Below are 17,900 nucleotides of genomic sequence, written 5' to 3'. Positions count from 1 at the left end.
AACCTCGGAAGGGATTCTTCTGTGATGATGATCGCCCGACACGCATTCCCCGTGCGATTCCTCCGTCCTTGAAGGATACCACAAGGACTTGCTCATTGTTGATAATGTTTTGGTATTTTGGATACGATTCAGACGCTGTACGTCCGTCTTCAGCGTGATCGACTGTCATAGAGTGCTGATTTCCAAGTCTCTGGCAACGGCGTCAATGTTTCGAAGGTTACCTGAAACGGGATCGTGTCTGGGCCTGAACGTGAGGTACAAGCTCTTAGTGAGGTGGTTTCCGACTTAGCTATGTCAGGCAGCCGTCGTTTGAGTTATTTGTGAGGAGATGGAGGTGGTACCTGCAAAATACTCTGATGCCTAAGTCAGTAAGGGTCTTATCAGGTTTATCGAGTATTAGAACTTACGTATACCTGAGAGTGTCATGATATTTATAGGTAATGAGTCAATAATTACCGTTGGAGTAGTTCTTCTATTAATGGAGGACCGCCCTTTTATCAAGAGGTTGTAAAGATCTCTCTTCTGGAAGTGGAAAAAGATATTAGGAGTTAGTTATAACTCTTTAAGGGTGAAAGTTATTACCTTGTAGCACTTTTGTCCGACCTGTTGAGAGGTCGGCTAGGCAGTAACTGTATTTTAGGCTTTTCTTGCTTTTAGGCCTGGCTGAATGTTTTATGTCAAATATAAACAACTATTAATTTTAAGGATTATTTTAAACTTTGAGTGCAATTTCAAAAATCATTTTTGACTCATTAAAATTCATTAAATTAATGTTTCGTATAGAAGATATATGCACAAAAACCAGATCTGCGGATGGAAAATAGGGGTTGTAAGTGCAATATTCGCATTATTCTTGGATATAATATACAACTTTATCATTGCAATTCTGATAAGTTTTGTCTACCCTCCTTCATAATGTCTAATTAAGAAGTTCCATTCACATGGACACGGTTTGGCTTTATACGAAAATAAAAAAATTGTATAAAATGGTTGATGATTTCTGCACGTCAACCATGCAGATCGGTGAATTTTCAATATTGGAATTTGTTACCTCGGTTTCAGCTTATAAATGATCAGATATGTTGAAAAATGGACTGCCATATACATACACACACTGCACATTCATCCTTAGCTTTTAGTCTAACGATACAGAATACAAAGAGCAATCATGATTACTTGATCCCGCTTTTATAGCCTTATAGGCATGCTTTTACTCAATCTATACTTTGTTTAAATCTTATAAATTAAGTTCAATTTGTTCTACAAACGTATCATAGGACAATGAGAGTTTAGGCCACATGTGAGCATCGCCATCATACTACTTTATTATAATATAATGAGTATGTTCACGATTTCGAACGTGAGCTATACGATTTGGCGAAAAGAAACTAGTTACTTAATTAACTTGGTGGTTGGATCGAAAGCAATAAGAAAAATTAGGCAGTGTTAAGCTGAAATGGAGGAGCTTGGTGCCCCCATCATTGTGATTTTACAAAGTAAAAAGGGAGCTTCCACCGATGGATGCTTTCTTCTACTTTTTAATCTCTTAACAGCTAGATTCCACAACATATTAGAAAAGAGAAATTTGGTTTCCTCTTTTCCCGAACTACCTTCTACAGCAGAATTTTTTATTTTTAATATTGGAGTGGTAGTGGTGTTTTTCTTAAATGTGGATTGTTGGGGTGTTATACTTAAATGTGGGATCGTTTAACTAGAAAAGCATAAATCGGTGCTAAAAATTTGTGAGAGGTACACAAATCGGTGTCAGGGATTTGTGAGAGGTACACAAATCGGTGCCAGGAATTTGTGTAGGGTACACAAATCGGTGCCAGGGAATCGGTCCCAGGAATTTGTGTTAAAAAAAAATTAAAAAATTTTAAGTACAGAAATCGGTGTCAGGGATTTGTGTACTTCCACAGTTTTAAAAAATATCAAAAATTACCATGTTAAAGTATATCACCACTTTTACTTTCATAACAAAAAAAATTAGCCTCTATAGCACTAGCCATTTAGGTCCAATTTGAGTAATTAAATTACTTTTGAAGAAATAGCTTAAACAATAAATATTTATATTAAAAATAACTTATAAATAAATTATTTTGTGTTTTATTTTTTAGTTCTAAAAGTACTTATTTTAAAAGAAAAGTAATAAAAAAATTTTATTATGAAAAAAGTCATTTTTTTTAATTTCTCCTTAAACAATAAAATAATTTTTTAAAAAATTATAATTTTATTTTTAAAATTATACCAAATATTAATATTACACCTTTTCATAAGTTAAAAATTCAAAAAATCACTTATGAAGTTATCCAAACGGGTCTTTATTCTTTTTATGTATTATTATCAGTTAATTTTTAAGAGTCGGCTGGTTGGTTGGTGATTGAATTTTTTATTTTTTTTTGTTTTTTCATGTGGAACATATATGGGCACTCTGGAATCATGGCAACAGAGCATGTGCCCATGTCTGCTTCAAGCATTGTTATTGATTTAACCATGCTATCCGGGTAATTTATTTAAGAAAAATGTTACACAATTAACTGTTTTTTATATTTAATTTATATTTAAAGTATTATTATTAATTATTTATTTAACTAAAAATATTAGTATCTGTTTTGTTTGGATTTTAGTTTTTTGATCTCAGATATAAACGGTTGCTGAAATTTGTATCAAGATTTTAATTTGGGAAGTAAATACTATTTTTCTTAAAGAATTCGACTTTAGAATTTATCGATTATAAGTGTTGAAATAAACTTTGCTAGTAGTGAAAGAGAAATGTAAACTTTGTATTATTGACCAGGTGAAACTTGAAAATATTTTCAATGGAGTGTTTTTAGAGTATCACTTTTGATACTTTTAAGAAGTGAATTGATTTAGAATTGAAATTTACATTGAAGTTGATTTATAAAATGAAACTAGTATTACCTTAGAGATACCATATTACCTTGATAGAAAACCAATAAAATTTTGTCACTCGTATAATTATGTTGATAAAATAATTAAAAAATATAAAATTTTAAATGAACTAAGACTAAGTATTAGAGAAACAAATTTCACTTTTAATTTTAAATTATTATTTATAATATATGATCCTACAAATATTTTTGTAGGACTCAAAATGAAACTGAAATTAGAACTAGTATTAGAGATACTCTTGCAAACACATTTTTCTTTAAAGATGTAAATGGAAATAAAATTAAACATGATCTAAAATAGAATAGCTAGAAGTAAAGAAAGACTTAATATTAAAAAATAGTTAAAGAAATAAAGAAGATAATTCAAAGAATTAAAAGACAAATCAAAAGTAAAAATAAACAACGAAAGAAATAACTTTCGACACGCACATACACTTATACTTTATGTTCTTTTATAGCATCTATGTGATTGGAAATTTATCAGGGTTTTGGTGTGATTTTGTAAATAGAAATTCCATTGTCAGTTCGTGATTCTTCTATTTATACTTTTATTGGCAATATTCTTCAGCTCTAAACCTTGTTCCTTGGTCATGAAGAAATTCACCCGATGTTCTGGTTATACTTGACCTCCAAGCTATTAATCCATATTCTATATCTGTTTGGATTCAAGTAAATCACCCACGTCTTGAGAGCTGTTATTAATTTGGATCAATTAAATATTTAAGCACTTTAATTGTAATCTCTTTTTATGTGTGTCTTCGATTGTCTTTACTCTGTTATCTTTAAAATATTGTTAAGTGTTTTTCTTTAATTTTGACTTTGTGATAGACTTTGAACTATAATCCTTGTCAAAGCATTTTTTCATCGTCTCATCCTTCGTTGATTTGCCTTTGTATGCTAGACTCATGCTATGCTTTCTAGGTTTGTTTCGAGAAGTTTTTGCAGTTTACTTCGGTTCTTGTTACTATGATGAGTCAAAATATGGATCCACTTATCTTACGAAACTAAATTGATCCTCTCACTTCTCAACCTCAATGCTCATCATAGCACGTCTATGTCAAAAATGAACTTTAACTCCCCTGTTCAAAATTTTGATTTTTGATTTTTTTTTTTAGTTGAAATGCCAAGGTTTGATCGAAATTTAATTCACACCAACAGTATCTTAACATTTATCTTTTCAATTCGAATAAGGATCCAAATATTTTTCAATTAATATCAACTAATTATTTAAATTATATTTTTAATTTTTCGGTTCTTATTGTCTCTTTTTCTCTTCTTTAAAATAATTATAACTTTCCGTTAGTCAACTATAGGTATTGTTTTGCTTGATTTTTGTTCGACTTCGACATAAGTGTCAATTCAAGTTTGTATCAATTATCTCAATTTAGAGAATAGATACAATTCTTCTAAAAAAAGCGAATTCAATGCAGGACTTATCAATTGTAGTGTCAAAACTGACGTGTCAAATAATATAATGATGGAACTTTTTAGATCAATGACAATAAAATTGTATAAACGACTATTAGATAAGAACAATAATTAAAATAAGATCAAATCAACTTAACCAAATGCTACTAAAATCTGAGATAAGAAAAACTTGTTTAAATGTGAATGAAATGACGAACACAAATGAATAGAAATGCTAAAAGTAAACTAGAAAGATATAAGGAAAAGAAATATCAACAAAGAAAAAGAGTTGACTTCAAACACTTACTTTATACTAGTATTTTATGATCTTTTGTATCAATGTGATTGAAAATTTTGCAGAAATTTAGCGTGATTAGAGATGTTTAAAATTTCATACTTTTGACTCTCCTATTTTAGAGAAAAGAAAATTTCTAGTGCTCTAAGTAGTTATTGGTCTCTTACCTACATTCTTGTTTTTACTTAATCTCCAAGTTTAACTACCTACACTCTTACCATATCTTGATGGTCAAGTAATAGCCCCATGTTTATCTCCATTTAAAAGTCAATTCCATTTTTCATGTGTTATTTATATTACTTAATCTGATTTAGAAACTCCCTTTTTGCCTCTCAAAGCACTCTTTGACCAAATCTTTTGTATTGTCCATCATTTGCTATAGTTTTCTGGTGACTAAACAAGAAAAACAAAACAAAATAAAAAACAGAACACAGCTCAAAGAGCTAACAGATCCTGCTGAAGAGCATCCACAATCTTTGGCACTGGAGATAAGAATTCCACATAATCATAGCATCCTAAGGCACCTAATTTTGCTAAACCATCTGCAACTTGACCTTCCCACAAAATAAGACTAAAATCCATCTCCCAATCAAAAAGAATCATTTCTCGAATCTTCGAGATTAGATCACCATCATCGCCAACATAAGCAGAGAAACAGTTTTTAACTGCCAAAAAGACATTCAGAGAATCAAGCTCAAAGATAACCGACTTGAGCTCAAATTTCCAAGCAAGCACTAGATCTTCTATTTCAAGAGTCATACTAGATTGATTAATTCATATTCTCCATACACTAAGAACAGTTATTTTTAATTTGATTAAAAGTCTCAACAATACTTTTTCAAAAGTAGAATTTACTACTATAATAATATTGAAGACCATGATTATTCTTAAAATATTTAACAAGTATTATTTGAATTCAGAATTTATCTGAATATTTTAAAAAAATGTCAAACTAACTTGTTAAGAAAAGATAAATTTATCAAGTCAATTGTTCATACCCTGGACCAATTACAAAGCCCAGATCCAAATAATACATAAAAGTCCAATCTACGAGATTGGCCTTCTCCTACAACCGACTTTCTGGTAAGAGGTCGGGTTCGACATAGGTTCCATAAGTAAGAAGTCGGGAACGAAGATTAGTTGGCAAATAACACTCATTCAAATAAGTAACTGCCCCTAAAATTTCTCAACCCCCTTTTACAAGTCAAATCTCAACCTCCCTAAGATAAAGGGACGATTATTCTCCTTAAAAGACGGAATCACTCCAATGGTGGTTATGAGTTCGCCATTAGAAGTACACTGACACCTCTCAGGTATTTCGAAGTCCCCATACTCTCAAAATTTGCTTAGATTTTTGCTGACTTAGACATCGGATTATCTTTGCAGGTATCACCCCCATTCTCTTCAATACACAAGTTGGAAGGAAGCTCCTAAGAGTGAATCCGCTCGAAGGCTTCTTCCACTAGACGATTTGGCCAACTTAACAAGTCCAGTTCATTCATCTTCGTTACCCACCGTAACACAAATATTTTTAATATCCAGTCTAACAGCCTTCTTAAAAACAATTTAACTTCTCTCAATTTATCAAAGAAAGACCTCTACCATGATTTGGAAGAAGAAAAAACTTGTATATGATATATAGAAATAGATGGAAATGACTGACTTAATAAGGCATGTTCTACCGACCTTATTAATTCCAAAATTCCCTTCAATTGCCATGCAGATTGCTTATTGGATTCATCATTTTACATATCTATGAAGACTACACGTGTAATCGAAAACAACAAAAGTGTAGGGCCCTCGTAAAATGCTTCACGAATGAAAAAGATGCCAGCGTGGCAAAATAAGACAAGAGAGTGCTCTTCCGTACGTGATTGACGGTCCACGCGTGCTCGTCATGGTCACATCGCTTCATTCAAGTGCAAAACAACAGAGTCTACTACATAAATAATCGATTAAGATGTGTTTTGAAACTAACTACGGGTCTATGTCAAGCTAAACCCGAAATCCACATCCCCAACTTACTATTTTTCTTACTATAAGAGCTAAATGTGAGTATATTGAAAATGATATTTGCTGTGGAGCTAGAAGTCTAGAACTAACACATTATTTCAACAATACTATTTGCCATGCGCCAAAGCATGCTGCTAAATCGAATAAGAATGTAGTAATATTTATATTCAAATCGGTAAGACTAAGGGTAAAAAGAACAACAACAAAGCACATCTGAATAGAGAGCTGGAAGAAACTACACACATTCTCATTTAGTTTCTCCTCCCATCTTCATCTACCTTATCTAATCTAACATTTCCAGAACTTAATTAAGATATAATAATAATTAAAAACAATAATAATAAAACAGGGGAAAAAGATATTCCCAGGATTCATTCACTCGCATCCTCGCTCCGCGAACCCGACCCGAGACCCCGCAAGGTCGTACACGACCCGAAACCCTTGTTGCTGAATGTTGCCAATAATGGACAACCCGCTCATCGTTCCGGCGAACGCAAAGCAGAAGCTGCCACTGTTGTCCACCGGGATCATGTAGTTCGAAGCTGGCAGCGACACGTCAGCACCTCGGAAGTGCAGCACCACCTTCGGAACCTGCACCGAAGTCTGCCCCGACAGATCGTAACACGTGTCGAAGAGCGAAAACTCCGGCGCACGCTTCAGATGAGAGGCTCCGGCACGGTAAGCATCCCTCAGGGCGATGTAAGCGGGTCGGGTCAAACGGGTTACTGAAGTTCCCGAATCGATTATAACGCCACCGTTCCCTGTGGCGTCGATCCGAAAGAGCGAGGCGGAGACTCCGCGAACGGCAGTGCCGCCGACGCTGATACCTATAAGCTCAACGTAGTAGAAGGTGTCAAGCTTAGGGTTTTTGAGAAGCGGAGTGAACCGAGCGGTTCGAGAAACGGCAGCGTCACCAAAAACGATTGAAGATGGTTTGGAAGAAGCGGATCGGTCAACGAGGCAGTAAGAGAATTTCTGGTTGAACCGGCGTCCGGTTTGAGCTGGGAATGATAACCTTCCACGACCCAGGCCCAAAAGGCCAGCAGCACCGACGAATAAACCCTCGTTGTCGTGACCACACCCGAGTGCCACGCGCGCAACCCTCCTCCTTCGAAATGTGAGCGTTTCGGTGGAGAAATCACCGAATGTGAAGGAACCGTCGCCGTAGGAGACCTGATACTGGCAGACCTTGTTCCGGTTGCATCCCGGAGAGTCAAGGCGGCGGCAGAGAGGGGCGCCACAGGGGATTTTCGCGAAGGTGCGGGATTTAGATGGGTCGAAAACTGGATCGGCTTCTTGGTAGCATTTTCTGCATGGCGCGCACTGAAGCCAAACGACGTCGCTTCCGGTGTCAAGCACCATGTACACGTACCTGGCTGGGGTTCCAACACCGAGGCGCGTGAAGTACTCGCCACTTCCTTGAGCTAGACCAGAGATGACTGAGCTGCTGAAACCCGGAACGGATCTGGGAGAACGGGGCCCAGCACGAGTCCGGTTGGTAGCTGCGGCAATGGAGGTCAGGGCGTGGACCCTGGCGGCGTCTCTTTGGAGCCTTAGGTTGAAGAGCTGGTGTGGTGTTGTGTTAGTGGAAAGAGCGTCTATGTGGTGGAGTTGCAGGGAGAAGATGGCGGTGGATTCCGCTTCGGATTCGGCTGGGTCGAAATCGGAGATGGATTTGGATTCGGACTCGGGCCATGAGAGGATGGGTGGGTGAGGGAGAGTGTTGACGGTTAGTGTTTGTGTTTGGAAGTTAGAAGTGGCGGCGGCTGCGGAGAGTGAGAGGAAGAAGGCCAGGAATGAGAGCAGGGCCGCCTTGTTGGGTTTTGCTTCTTCCATTGTTGCAAGGAAAGAGAAAGAGGAGTGAAGAAAGAGAGTGTGAAAAAGGAGGAAGAGGGATAGAATTATAAATAGTAAGAATAAGAATAGTGAGTTTGTGTAAAGGCGGTGGGTGGTGAGTGGGCTCTTTTAGTTACCGGTGCAATTTCATTTGCCAAAAAGCGGAGCCTAATAATGATGATAGTTGGGTTAGCCATGACTCATGACTCATGAAACCAAACCAATATCAATATGCTACTTTTCCACGGTAATCACCTCCTTTTACTGCTTTTGTTTGGTTGCTACAATGCTACCCAAACAGTTGAGTCTGAATCACAGTGGCCAGCCTTATTAAAGACACCAACTATCTTAGGTGGATCAATTGTCTGACTAGTGCGTTAAAAACTCAAATAGGATTATTTTATTATTTCGTTCAAGTGAATAGTTATTTAACTCTGAAAATAGTATGTGAGAACTGAACTAAAATCATTTGCATAGCCGCCCCTACTGTGAATAAGTGACAGAAAAACAAAAATACTTCTACATGGAAGAAATGTCGACTTTTGTAGTGAAAACTGGGTTTGTATCCAAGTGTTATTGATGATAATTATGTGATAGACGTGCATAGAAAAACATCGCTTGGGAAATAACTAAGTCGGTCGCCAGATTCTAAGCGCAACATGCTTCAATGTGAACGTTTATAAACATCTACCTAAAACTCGTGATTAAATGCAGATGATGCTGCTGATTATTCTAACAGTGCACATGGAGTACTGCACATGATATCCCGCAATCTATGCGAATGGCAATAGACAAAACGCGTTAAAGAGTAGCTTCGTTTCGAAATATCCTTCTATTATATAGCACACAGGTCACGATATTATTGCCTTTTCAAATTGAATGTCACTTTATTTCCTTGAACCTTGCTTCATGTCAAGAATAGACACATAAACAAAGGAAATCCCATATGTATCATGCAATCCTCTGTCCCTCTCCTACATCCCGTTACCATCTTCTGCTCCTCATTTACTGAATGTTGTAATATGAGCTTAGATTTGACAAAGAAACCCCTTTTTGGGGGGAAGGGGGACATTGTCACCCATTGATAAACATATGCTCAAAAGTGTGTTTGTTCTTTTAAATTTAGGAATTACTTGAATAAAATTTGTAAAAAAGTGGACTGAAAACACAATATTATTACCATCCTCTTATTTCAAGTTCTCAACGTCCTGAGTTTGTCATTTCTGTGGGGGGACCGAGGGAATTATATTTGCAGGATTTCGACACTCAAATTAACATGAGTCACTAGAAGTACTAAGGTAGAAATTATACCTAAGTGGATGCATTTGGAATAATACATATGTGATAAAGTTATGATGTTATGAGATCCTCTTCTTAGTTTTTTTTTTTCTGAAATAAATAAGAAAAAAAAATTTATTTTCAAAAATAAATTATTTAAACTTTAATTTCAGAGATACAATTTTTTCTCTTTCTTTTTTGGAGTTTATGACAAGTTTGCTGCACCTTCGTCGATCTCTGTTATTTTAATAGAGTTCGCCATACTATATAAACCGTGGGGCCATTCAGTTTGTTGTTTTCAACTTTTCTTTCTTCCAAATCTCCTTTCTTTCTTCTTCATTTGTTATTTTCAGAATCTTTTCTACGAGATTTTCTGTCTTCGTACGTCCGTAAAGTCCTTTATCTACTAGATCATCAGTTTCAGATCAGTATATAATATGTTAGTCAGATTTTTTATGCTATTATTTTTAAGTAGAGTTCCTATTTACTGTTTACAACATGTTAGTTAGAGTAACTTATTAGTTAAGTGTTAGTTAGTTTAGTCAGAATAGTTAGTTTAAGTTGTGAGTTCGATGTTAATTAGTTAAATATGTAATTAGATTAGATTAGAATGATACACAGAACAATTAAGTTATCAGTTAATTATTAATTAATATGTTTATAGAGTTAGTTAAATATGTAATTAGATTATATTAGAATGATACACAATTAGTAAAATTAAGTTATTAGTTAATTATTTATTAGTATGTTTATAGAGTTAGTTGATATGATCATGTAGTTGGTTTACATATTAATTAGTAAGTTTATAAACTGATTAAGATGTAAGGTAGACAAGTAGTTAGTTTAAATATGTCTTTTAAAAATTTAGTTAATGTGAAAGAAACTGAATTCAATTTATTTTATTTTATTTTACTAGATTGTAGTTAGATGGAGCAGCAATTATTAGGGTACGAGTATACGCTTTGTAGATTAGATCGGGCTGAACACATTGCAGGCAGACTTGATCGAGTGGTACACTTCTTTTATCACTTTTGTTTATTATATTGTAATAAAATGTGATTTGTAATTTTATGTGTTGACCCTCTTTTTTTTACTTGTTTATTTTGTTCGATAGGCATCTCGGATCTTGTGCACCAGACGAAATTTGATGAGACGCCTGCTTGAGCAGATTAGGCCATATCTCAGACAATCTGGGTTTGAGCATGTGACGTACATGGTAGAGTTTGAGCATTATTGGTCATTGGCGTTAGTGTTGATAGAGAGATGGAGACCTGAGTCCCTTACGTTTCATCTGCTATGCGGTGAGATGACTATCACCTTGCAAGACATAGCGTACCAATTGGGACTCAAGATCAATGGTGATCCTGTTAGTGGCGTACCATTTATATCTCCTAACCTCCCTTTTTTTGCTTTCGGCGATATGTTATGTGTATCTTCCAAGAGCATTCAGGCCTGAACTGGATACACTGTACGTCATACTTCAACTGGTCACTCTCCAGTATTTTATACTCCACATCCCTCTTGATACTATACCTCTTAACTGCCAACATGACTTCTTCCTTATTTTCAAATTGTTGTCCAACCTCGAACTCATTGGTTGGATCCTCTTCGAGGCCTCCATGGGTAAACAATCAATCCAAAGTCATTGCATCAAGATTCAACCTGGAGAAGTGACCTGAACAGTCATATGGCCGAGAAATAGAAGGTTGTATCAGAGCGATTTGTGTGTCACCGTAATAGTTCATCTCTTCTTCCTCGTCACCATCATTAGAAATTTTCGTTGGTTCATTACCAACATCGTCTCCGTTATCGGGGTTAACTTCATACGGATCCATCATCGAATCCCTGATAGCAGAACCCTCATGACTTTTAACATTATCTTCCATCATGTCAACATTACTAAGTTCAACGTTTGACCATATTTAAATTGACCATCGTCCTTTTAATATTTCTTCTAACAGTTTCACTTAATGGACTATCATCAATAGTATCTGCAGTGATCCTCGTCCACCCAACTCAACTAGAAACACGAATAATTCCAACAGATAAATATTTGTCCAAAGATTGTGCCACGACCTTATAAGACGTACGTTCTCGTCGTCACGTAACCGATACCTAATTCAAAACAGTAGAAATATTTCTCAAAACCATAATCTAATAAACATAATTAACAACAGAACAAAGACAACTGTAATATACCTTTTATAAAACAAATTGTCATCTACTTCGACGAATATCTCTAGTAAATTTTTTTACTCTTTTCGTGTGTTGTTATCCAACACAATACAATATCAAATTCTTCAACGCTGTTAGACTGTTGATTTCCAGTGTCATGTACGTAATTATTGGTTACCTCGACTTAAAAACAATAAAACCTTTTTCATCATACACTATTTCACCATCATAATGAATGGATAACAATGGATTTATTGACATCGTAGAGAAAAAATGCTAAGATGAGAACCAAAGAGAAGAATGGAATAATGGTATTGCGCTCCATTCTCCAACAACCATGCTTTTATTTGGAAACTCAACGTGAAGTTCACCGAGAGTGCCGCGAACTTGCCCTAAACTCCAAAAAAAAACGTATTTCAGAAATTAAAGTTTAAATAGTTTGTTTCTGGAAATAAAATTTTTTTTATTTATTTCAAAAAAAAATCTTCTCTCCTTGTGTCATTCTGAAGTTATAAATTATCTTTTAGGTTTTGTTAATTTAAAAGAATTAATTGCTCTTCTTATAAGTTGCTTAATATTTTGTTGCGGTATCATAGTCACATTTTTTTACATATCTAACCAATATTATAACCTCTTTTTTAAAGAGAGAATAATGGTTATAATATAGCCATTAAACTCATAAAATGAGTTATTAGGTATTTATTAATTGATGAAAAATTATTATCATCTTTGTGACATTTTTTATGGAATCTTTTTTAAATTTGAGATAAGAGTAAACTATCAAAATAGTATTCGAAAGTTTATATCACTGAAAAAATGAATCCCAAAAGATGCTAACAACAAAGAAATTGCCAAAAGATTTTAAAATATGATAAAAAAACTAAATATTAAATATATATTCAAAAAAATGATTTTATATATTAAATTTTGATATAAATTTTTGCAATTATTATTAGAAAAATAAGAAATTTTCATTCTTAAAATTTGATATTTTTTGTCAAGTGAATTTTTTTTAAAAAAATTGTGAATGATCACATTTTTTGAAAAAAAAAATTAAGATCAAATTTTGCTTCAATTTTTTTAACCTTTTAAATATTTATTCAAATGTTGCCACAAAATTTTAAATCTAATGAATAAATTATTTATTAATATGAAATTTTTTTGTTAATTATAAAAGATATAATGTTTATTAGTTTTTTATTGTATTTTAAAATCATTTTAGAGATGTTTTGTCAATAACATCTTTCAAAAAAATTTTATCAGTGACTGAATTTTTGAATATCGAATTGATAGTTAATCTTTCTATCATCGAAATTGTTTATATATATATATTCTTAAACTCAATTCTTAGTAATAAAGAATTTAGAAAAATATTCTAAAATAACCTTGCATAAAAAAAAATGTGATTCCAAATGTTGATTGGATGTGAATTATTGATGCCAATCATTATTATTTTGGACCCCAAAAAAAGAAAATTAGGTAATAATTAGTTAGTGGATTATTAGCGACAGAAATAAGAATGTAAATAAGAGATTACCCCTATTGTAATATAGAAATCAAGAATGGAATTGAGTTAATTTACGTTCATTTGAATCTCTCTCCTTTAGATTCGAAGAACAAGGCATTCATTGGTATCCTCTTAGAATTCATTCATTGTTAATCAAATCAATCTTTTACTATTGTATTAGTTGTTCGATTCTCTTTCATTTTACTTCTTTTACTATTCTCTTGATTTCTTTGAGATCCATCAATGGGGTCTAAAATCCATCGATGCTTAATGAGCTTGAAACATGTGAGGCAGGGACTTGAAAGCTCAAGTTCAGCTTTTACCAACGAAAAATGAGACATAATAAGCGGTATATTGATGAGGCAATTCAAGCTAATCATAGTTCATACTTCATAGCAGACAGAGCATTTATTGGTATTTAGCTTTTCGTTTCAGCATTTGATATATTTTTCTTTTTGCATATTTGTTAAAAAGCAATTGCTATTTATTGTGCGTGTAAAATCTGATTTAATAATTAAGTTTTTTTTATACATAATATGATTTATTTTTTTCTTTTTTAATTAATGTGAGCATCCATCTGTGGATAAAATCTGTAAATAATAAAATACGATTCCATCAACAACAGCAATAAAAAAAATAGATTCCTAATTTTTTGTCTCACAGATATTTTTATTTCTAACCATTTAAAAACACTTTTAAATTTCTAACCTTTTTTTTTGGTCCACGATATTCTCCAACCCGACAGGTCAAGAACTAATCTGTCGCGAATCGAAACTTCATTTAAGGGTCTGCCGCTGGCCAATAAATTATTGCAAATTCCTAACCTATTTAAAAGTTGGACATATGAATTCTTCCATTCATATAGATCCATCATACCCAACGAAAAAAATCTTACATAATTTTCATTGTGCTGACTTAGAAGTTACAGATGAACATATGAAGGTGTCTCACAAAACCTTAGCAACAATGGTGAAAGCTTCCGCATCAGAAACAGAAGCCTCCCTAACCCTAATGAGAATTTCTGCTTAAATGTCCTCTTCCCTCTGCCTCAATCCTTTTTCAGCCTCCAACATAACTGCACACTTCACTACGTAGCTTGCAAAAAGGTGTCCCTCCAAGAATCTCTTCTGCTTCTTCCCGTTTCCAACTTCTCCATCTTCATCACAATCATTCTCATCTTCCTCTTTCTTCTTGTAATCTAAATTGATCAAATCTCCACTAAATTCTGACATTTGTATCTTCCCAAACTTCTCCACCAAAGCCTCCTTAAGCATGGCCTTTACCGCTTCCTTCCTCCCAAAATATCCAATCTCAAGCACGCAACCCATCCTTAAAACCTTTATTTCCAATTCCTGCAATCCAAAAACCCAATGATATTCGAAATCTCACCGTTTGATTCAATCTCGTCCACAAACGGCGACTTGATTGACCGGATCAGAGAACACAGAATCTCAATCGAACGCAGCAAGCCCATACTCGCCAGAGTTCGAACGGTATGGCCCATGAAAACTTGCCCAACAAACATGTCTTTCTTAAATTGAATTAGCGCTGTCACAACCATCCCTACGTGCTCCCAAACATTGAGGGAGCACTTACCGTCGAAGAGAACCGATTCAAGTGAAGAGAAAATCTTATTCTTGAGAACTAGGAACTGCAAGTCACAGTTGAAATCCTCGGAGAGGCGTTGACGGAACTGAGTCAACTGAGTGATTAAGTCGTCAGGGGCAAGATGGTCATTTAGGTGACAGGAGAGGAAGTGGATTCTCTTGCGGTCAATCCATGCTTGGATTTCGGACTCAATGGAGTTGGTAAGCTTAGAGATGGAGTGAGTGGAGAGTCATCGAGAGACGAAGGAATAGAGGGAGTAAGGGCGGTGGCGGAAAGTGGTGGAGATAATGTGGTCGAAGAGGTGCTTGAGGCGGGAAAGATGGTAGGAGAGAGTGGAGAGGTTTGGGTCGTTGGAAAGTATTGTATCAGACTCAGTATGAAGCTCGAGGAATTCTGTAATGGTGAGTGATGTGTTCTCGTGGTTGTATTGAAGGTTTTGTGACGCTTGTTTGAGTGCTAATCAAACGACATCATTTTAAAGAAGGGAGATTTATTTGTCCCGTTTTGAAAATTCTTTTTCCACATGTGCATTCGTAATGGTCAAGTCAGCGCAACGAGAGCCATGTCATATTTTTCTGTTGAGTTTGACGAACCCATATAAATGAAGGGATTCATATGTCCCACTTTTAAAAAAGTCAAAAACTTAAGAGTACTTTAAAATGGTCAAGGAAAAAAATATTCGTAAAAAGATCTATTTATCCTTTTTTCAAAAAATAAAAAATAATACCAAAACATATCCATAATTTCAAACCCCAGTCTATTAAAAATAAAATCTGAAATCCAGTAAATATATAAAGAATTAAAATCTATTCTGTTTCAACCAAGTTAAATTGGTCGAGTAGTCAACTCACTTACCCGCTTAAACAAGTGTCGAGGGTTCAAATCCCACCTTGTTAGGGGTGTACATGGTCCGGCTCGACCCGAAGACCCAGCCCGCACTCAAACATTTTAAGGGCAAATTTGATGTGATTTCACCAGGTTTAGAGTTGGGTAAGAATTTCAAAACTATACTTAGTCATTATTTAGGACTGGATCTGGGTCAATGCAAATGGGATTCACTCAACTCATGTGCACTCTAAGGGAACTAAAAAATGTATATATGTTTTAAATTAATTTCAATATTATGTTATATTAATTATAAAATTATTATTTTATTTTTAATTACACTTGTTGAATTAAAAAATAGATCAAAGAAGTATCAAATTAGAATTTATAGACAAATTCAAGTTTAAATATGAATATCAACTTCTTAGTAACAGTTTCTTCTTTATAAATAAGTGTATCATAAATAAATATTTTTATATATAATTTTTTTATAAATTATTGTTAAAACTTTAAAAGCACGGTTTGGATCTGGTATAATTGTGGCCCGAAAATGTTTAGATTTTATCGGGTCTAGGACCGAGTTAGAGTCTAAAAAATAAATTTAGTATATATTTAGGACCGAATCTGAATTAGAACAAACCTGGTTTCACCCGACCCATATACACCCCTAAATCTTATGCATGCAGTAACTATTAGTTAGTGACAAATCCTTAAATAAAACTCAAAATTGTAACAAATTAATTCTATGGCTGTTGAATTGAAAGATAACTCGTGGACAACTAAAAAAAACTAATCTGTTTCTTCAGTTTCGAATAACATGGACAAACCGTGATTCACCTCCGGCATTGATCAACCATGCATGAACAGCTCAACACCTACTACCTACACCTTGTTCTCTCCCTAGAGTTTAGAATGGAATTATGAATGGTGATGTATTTGTATTTATCTACTCACCTTAGCTTAAGAAATTGGGTGTTTTATGATTGGGGAATGGATTCTCGTGACATGTGTCCCTTTCTCACCCGTACAAATCATGCATTTTTCGTATGTAATGCAATTGTGGTATGGCACTTATGAAAGAAAAAAGAAGAAATAATTTATGGTATGGCACTTAGGTCCGTACAGTGAATCCGGATTAAGTTTCAAAAAGTAATAGCTTGATCAGGGAATCCTAGAATAAATATATATTACAGCTATATAATCCTTTTCTATTTACAAATCTATATTTTTTTAAAAATGTTACTACATGTACATTTGGTGTGTTTTTTTTTTTGGGTCTGGATGAAACCTGGTGTGTTTTTATGGGAGAGGCATAGTAATAAAAAGATCTACATATAATGTTTTTCGATTTGAAAAAAGCGTATGATAAGATATTAAGGGAGGTCTTATGGAAGGTTTTCGAAAAGAAGAGAGTAAGGATCGCATATATTCGTACAATTAAAGACATGTATGATGGGGGTACAACTAGTGTGAAGACTCAAGGTGGTGTGACAGAGGAATTTTCTATTGGTATAGAATTACACCAGAGATCATCCTTAAGTCCATACCTTTATACATTAGTCTTGGAAGTACTCATAGGCAGCGTTTGGTTTAAGAGACATAGACACTGAGACATAGACACAGTGGTACACGGTGACACATGTCTGCTGTTTGGTTTGGTGAGACACAGATTTTCGAAGGACACGGGAGGACACGGATGGACACGGAGACATTAAATTTGTGTACCTCCAATTTGGTGAGACACTAAGACACAACTTGTGAGACACTAATTTTTTACTCTTTTACCCTTATTGAAATTTTAAAATTTGTCCTCTTATCTCCTCAAACCTTTCTTTTTTCTCTTCCTCTTTTAGATTCTATGACTAAATTTATCTTTCTATTTTCTTCAAAAAAAAATTGTACATTTAATTTTTTATTTATTTAAATTTTGATTAATCTTTGATAAATTCTGAGCTTTAGTTTTTTATTTTTTTCAAAAAAAAATATATATTTAATATTTGAATGATAATTTAAGATGATATTAGAAGAAATAAAAAATATTAAA

At 34.2% G+C, this 17,900-nt stretch overlaps 1 protein-coding gene and 1 pseudogene across 1 annotated transcript; both read right to left on the bottom strand.

Annotated features, from left to right (window-relative positions):
* Positions 1-6,766: 6,766 nt before the first annotated feature.
* On the bottom strand, positions 6,767-8,482 carry LOC130935540 (aspartyl protease family protein 2-like). Its single transcript, XM_057865327.1, has one exon. It carries the CDS (start codon positions 8,461-8,463, stop codon positions 7,003-7,005), a length of 1,461 nt encoding a protein of 486 aa, XP_057721310.1. The 5' UTR covers positions 8,464-8,482; the 3' UTR covers positions 6,767-7,002.
* Positions 8,483-14,370: 5,888 nt separating this feature from the next.
* Positions 14,371-16,515, bottom strand: LOC130932724 (uncharacterized; annotated as a pseudogene).
* Between the last annotated feature and the right edge of the window lie 1,385 nt (positions 16,516-17,900).

Source organism: Arachis stenosperma, chromosome 6 (assembly GCF_014773155.1).
Source record: "Arachis stenosperma cultivar V10309 chromosome 6, arast.V10309.gnm1.PFL2, whole genome shotgun sequence".
Lineage (NCBI taxonomy): Eukaryota > Viridiplantae > Streptophyta > Magnoliopsida > Fabales > Fabaceae > Arachis > Arachis stenosperma.
This window is presented reverse-complemented; position numbering and strand designations above follow the sequence as displayed.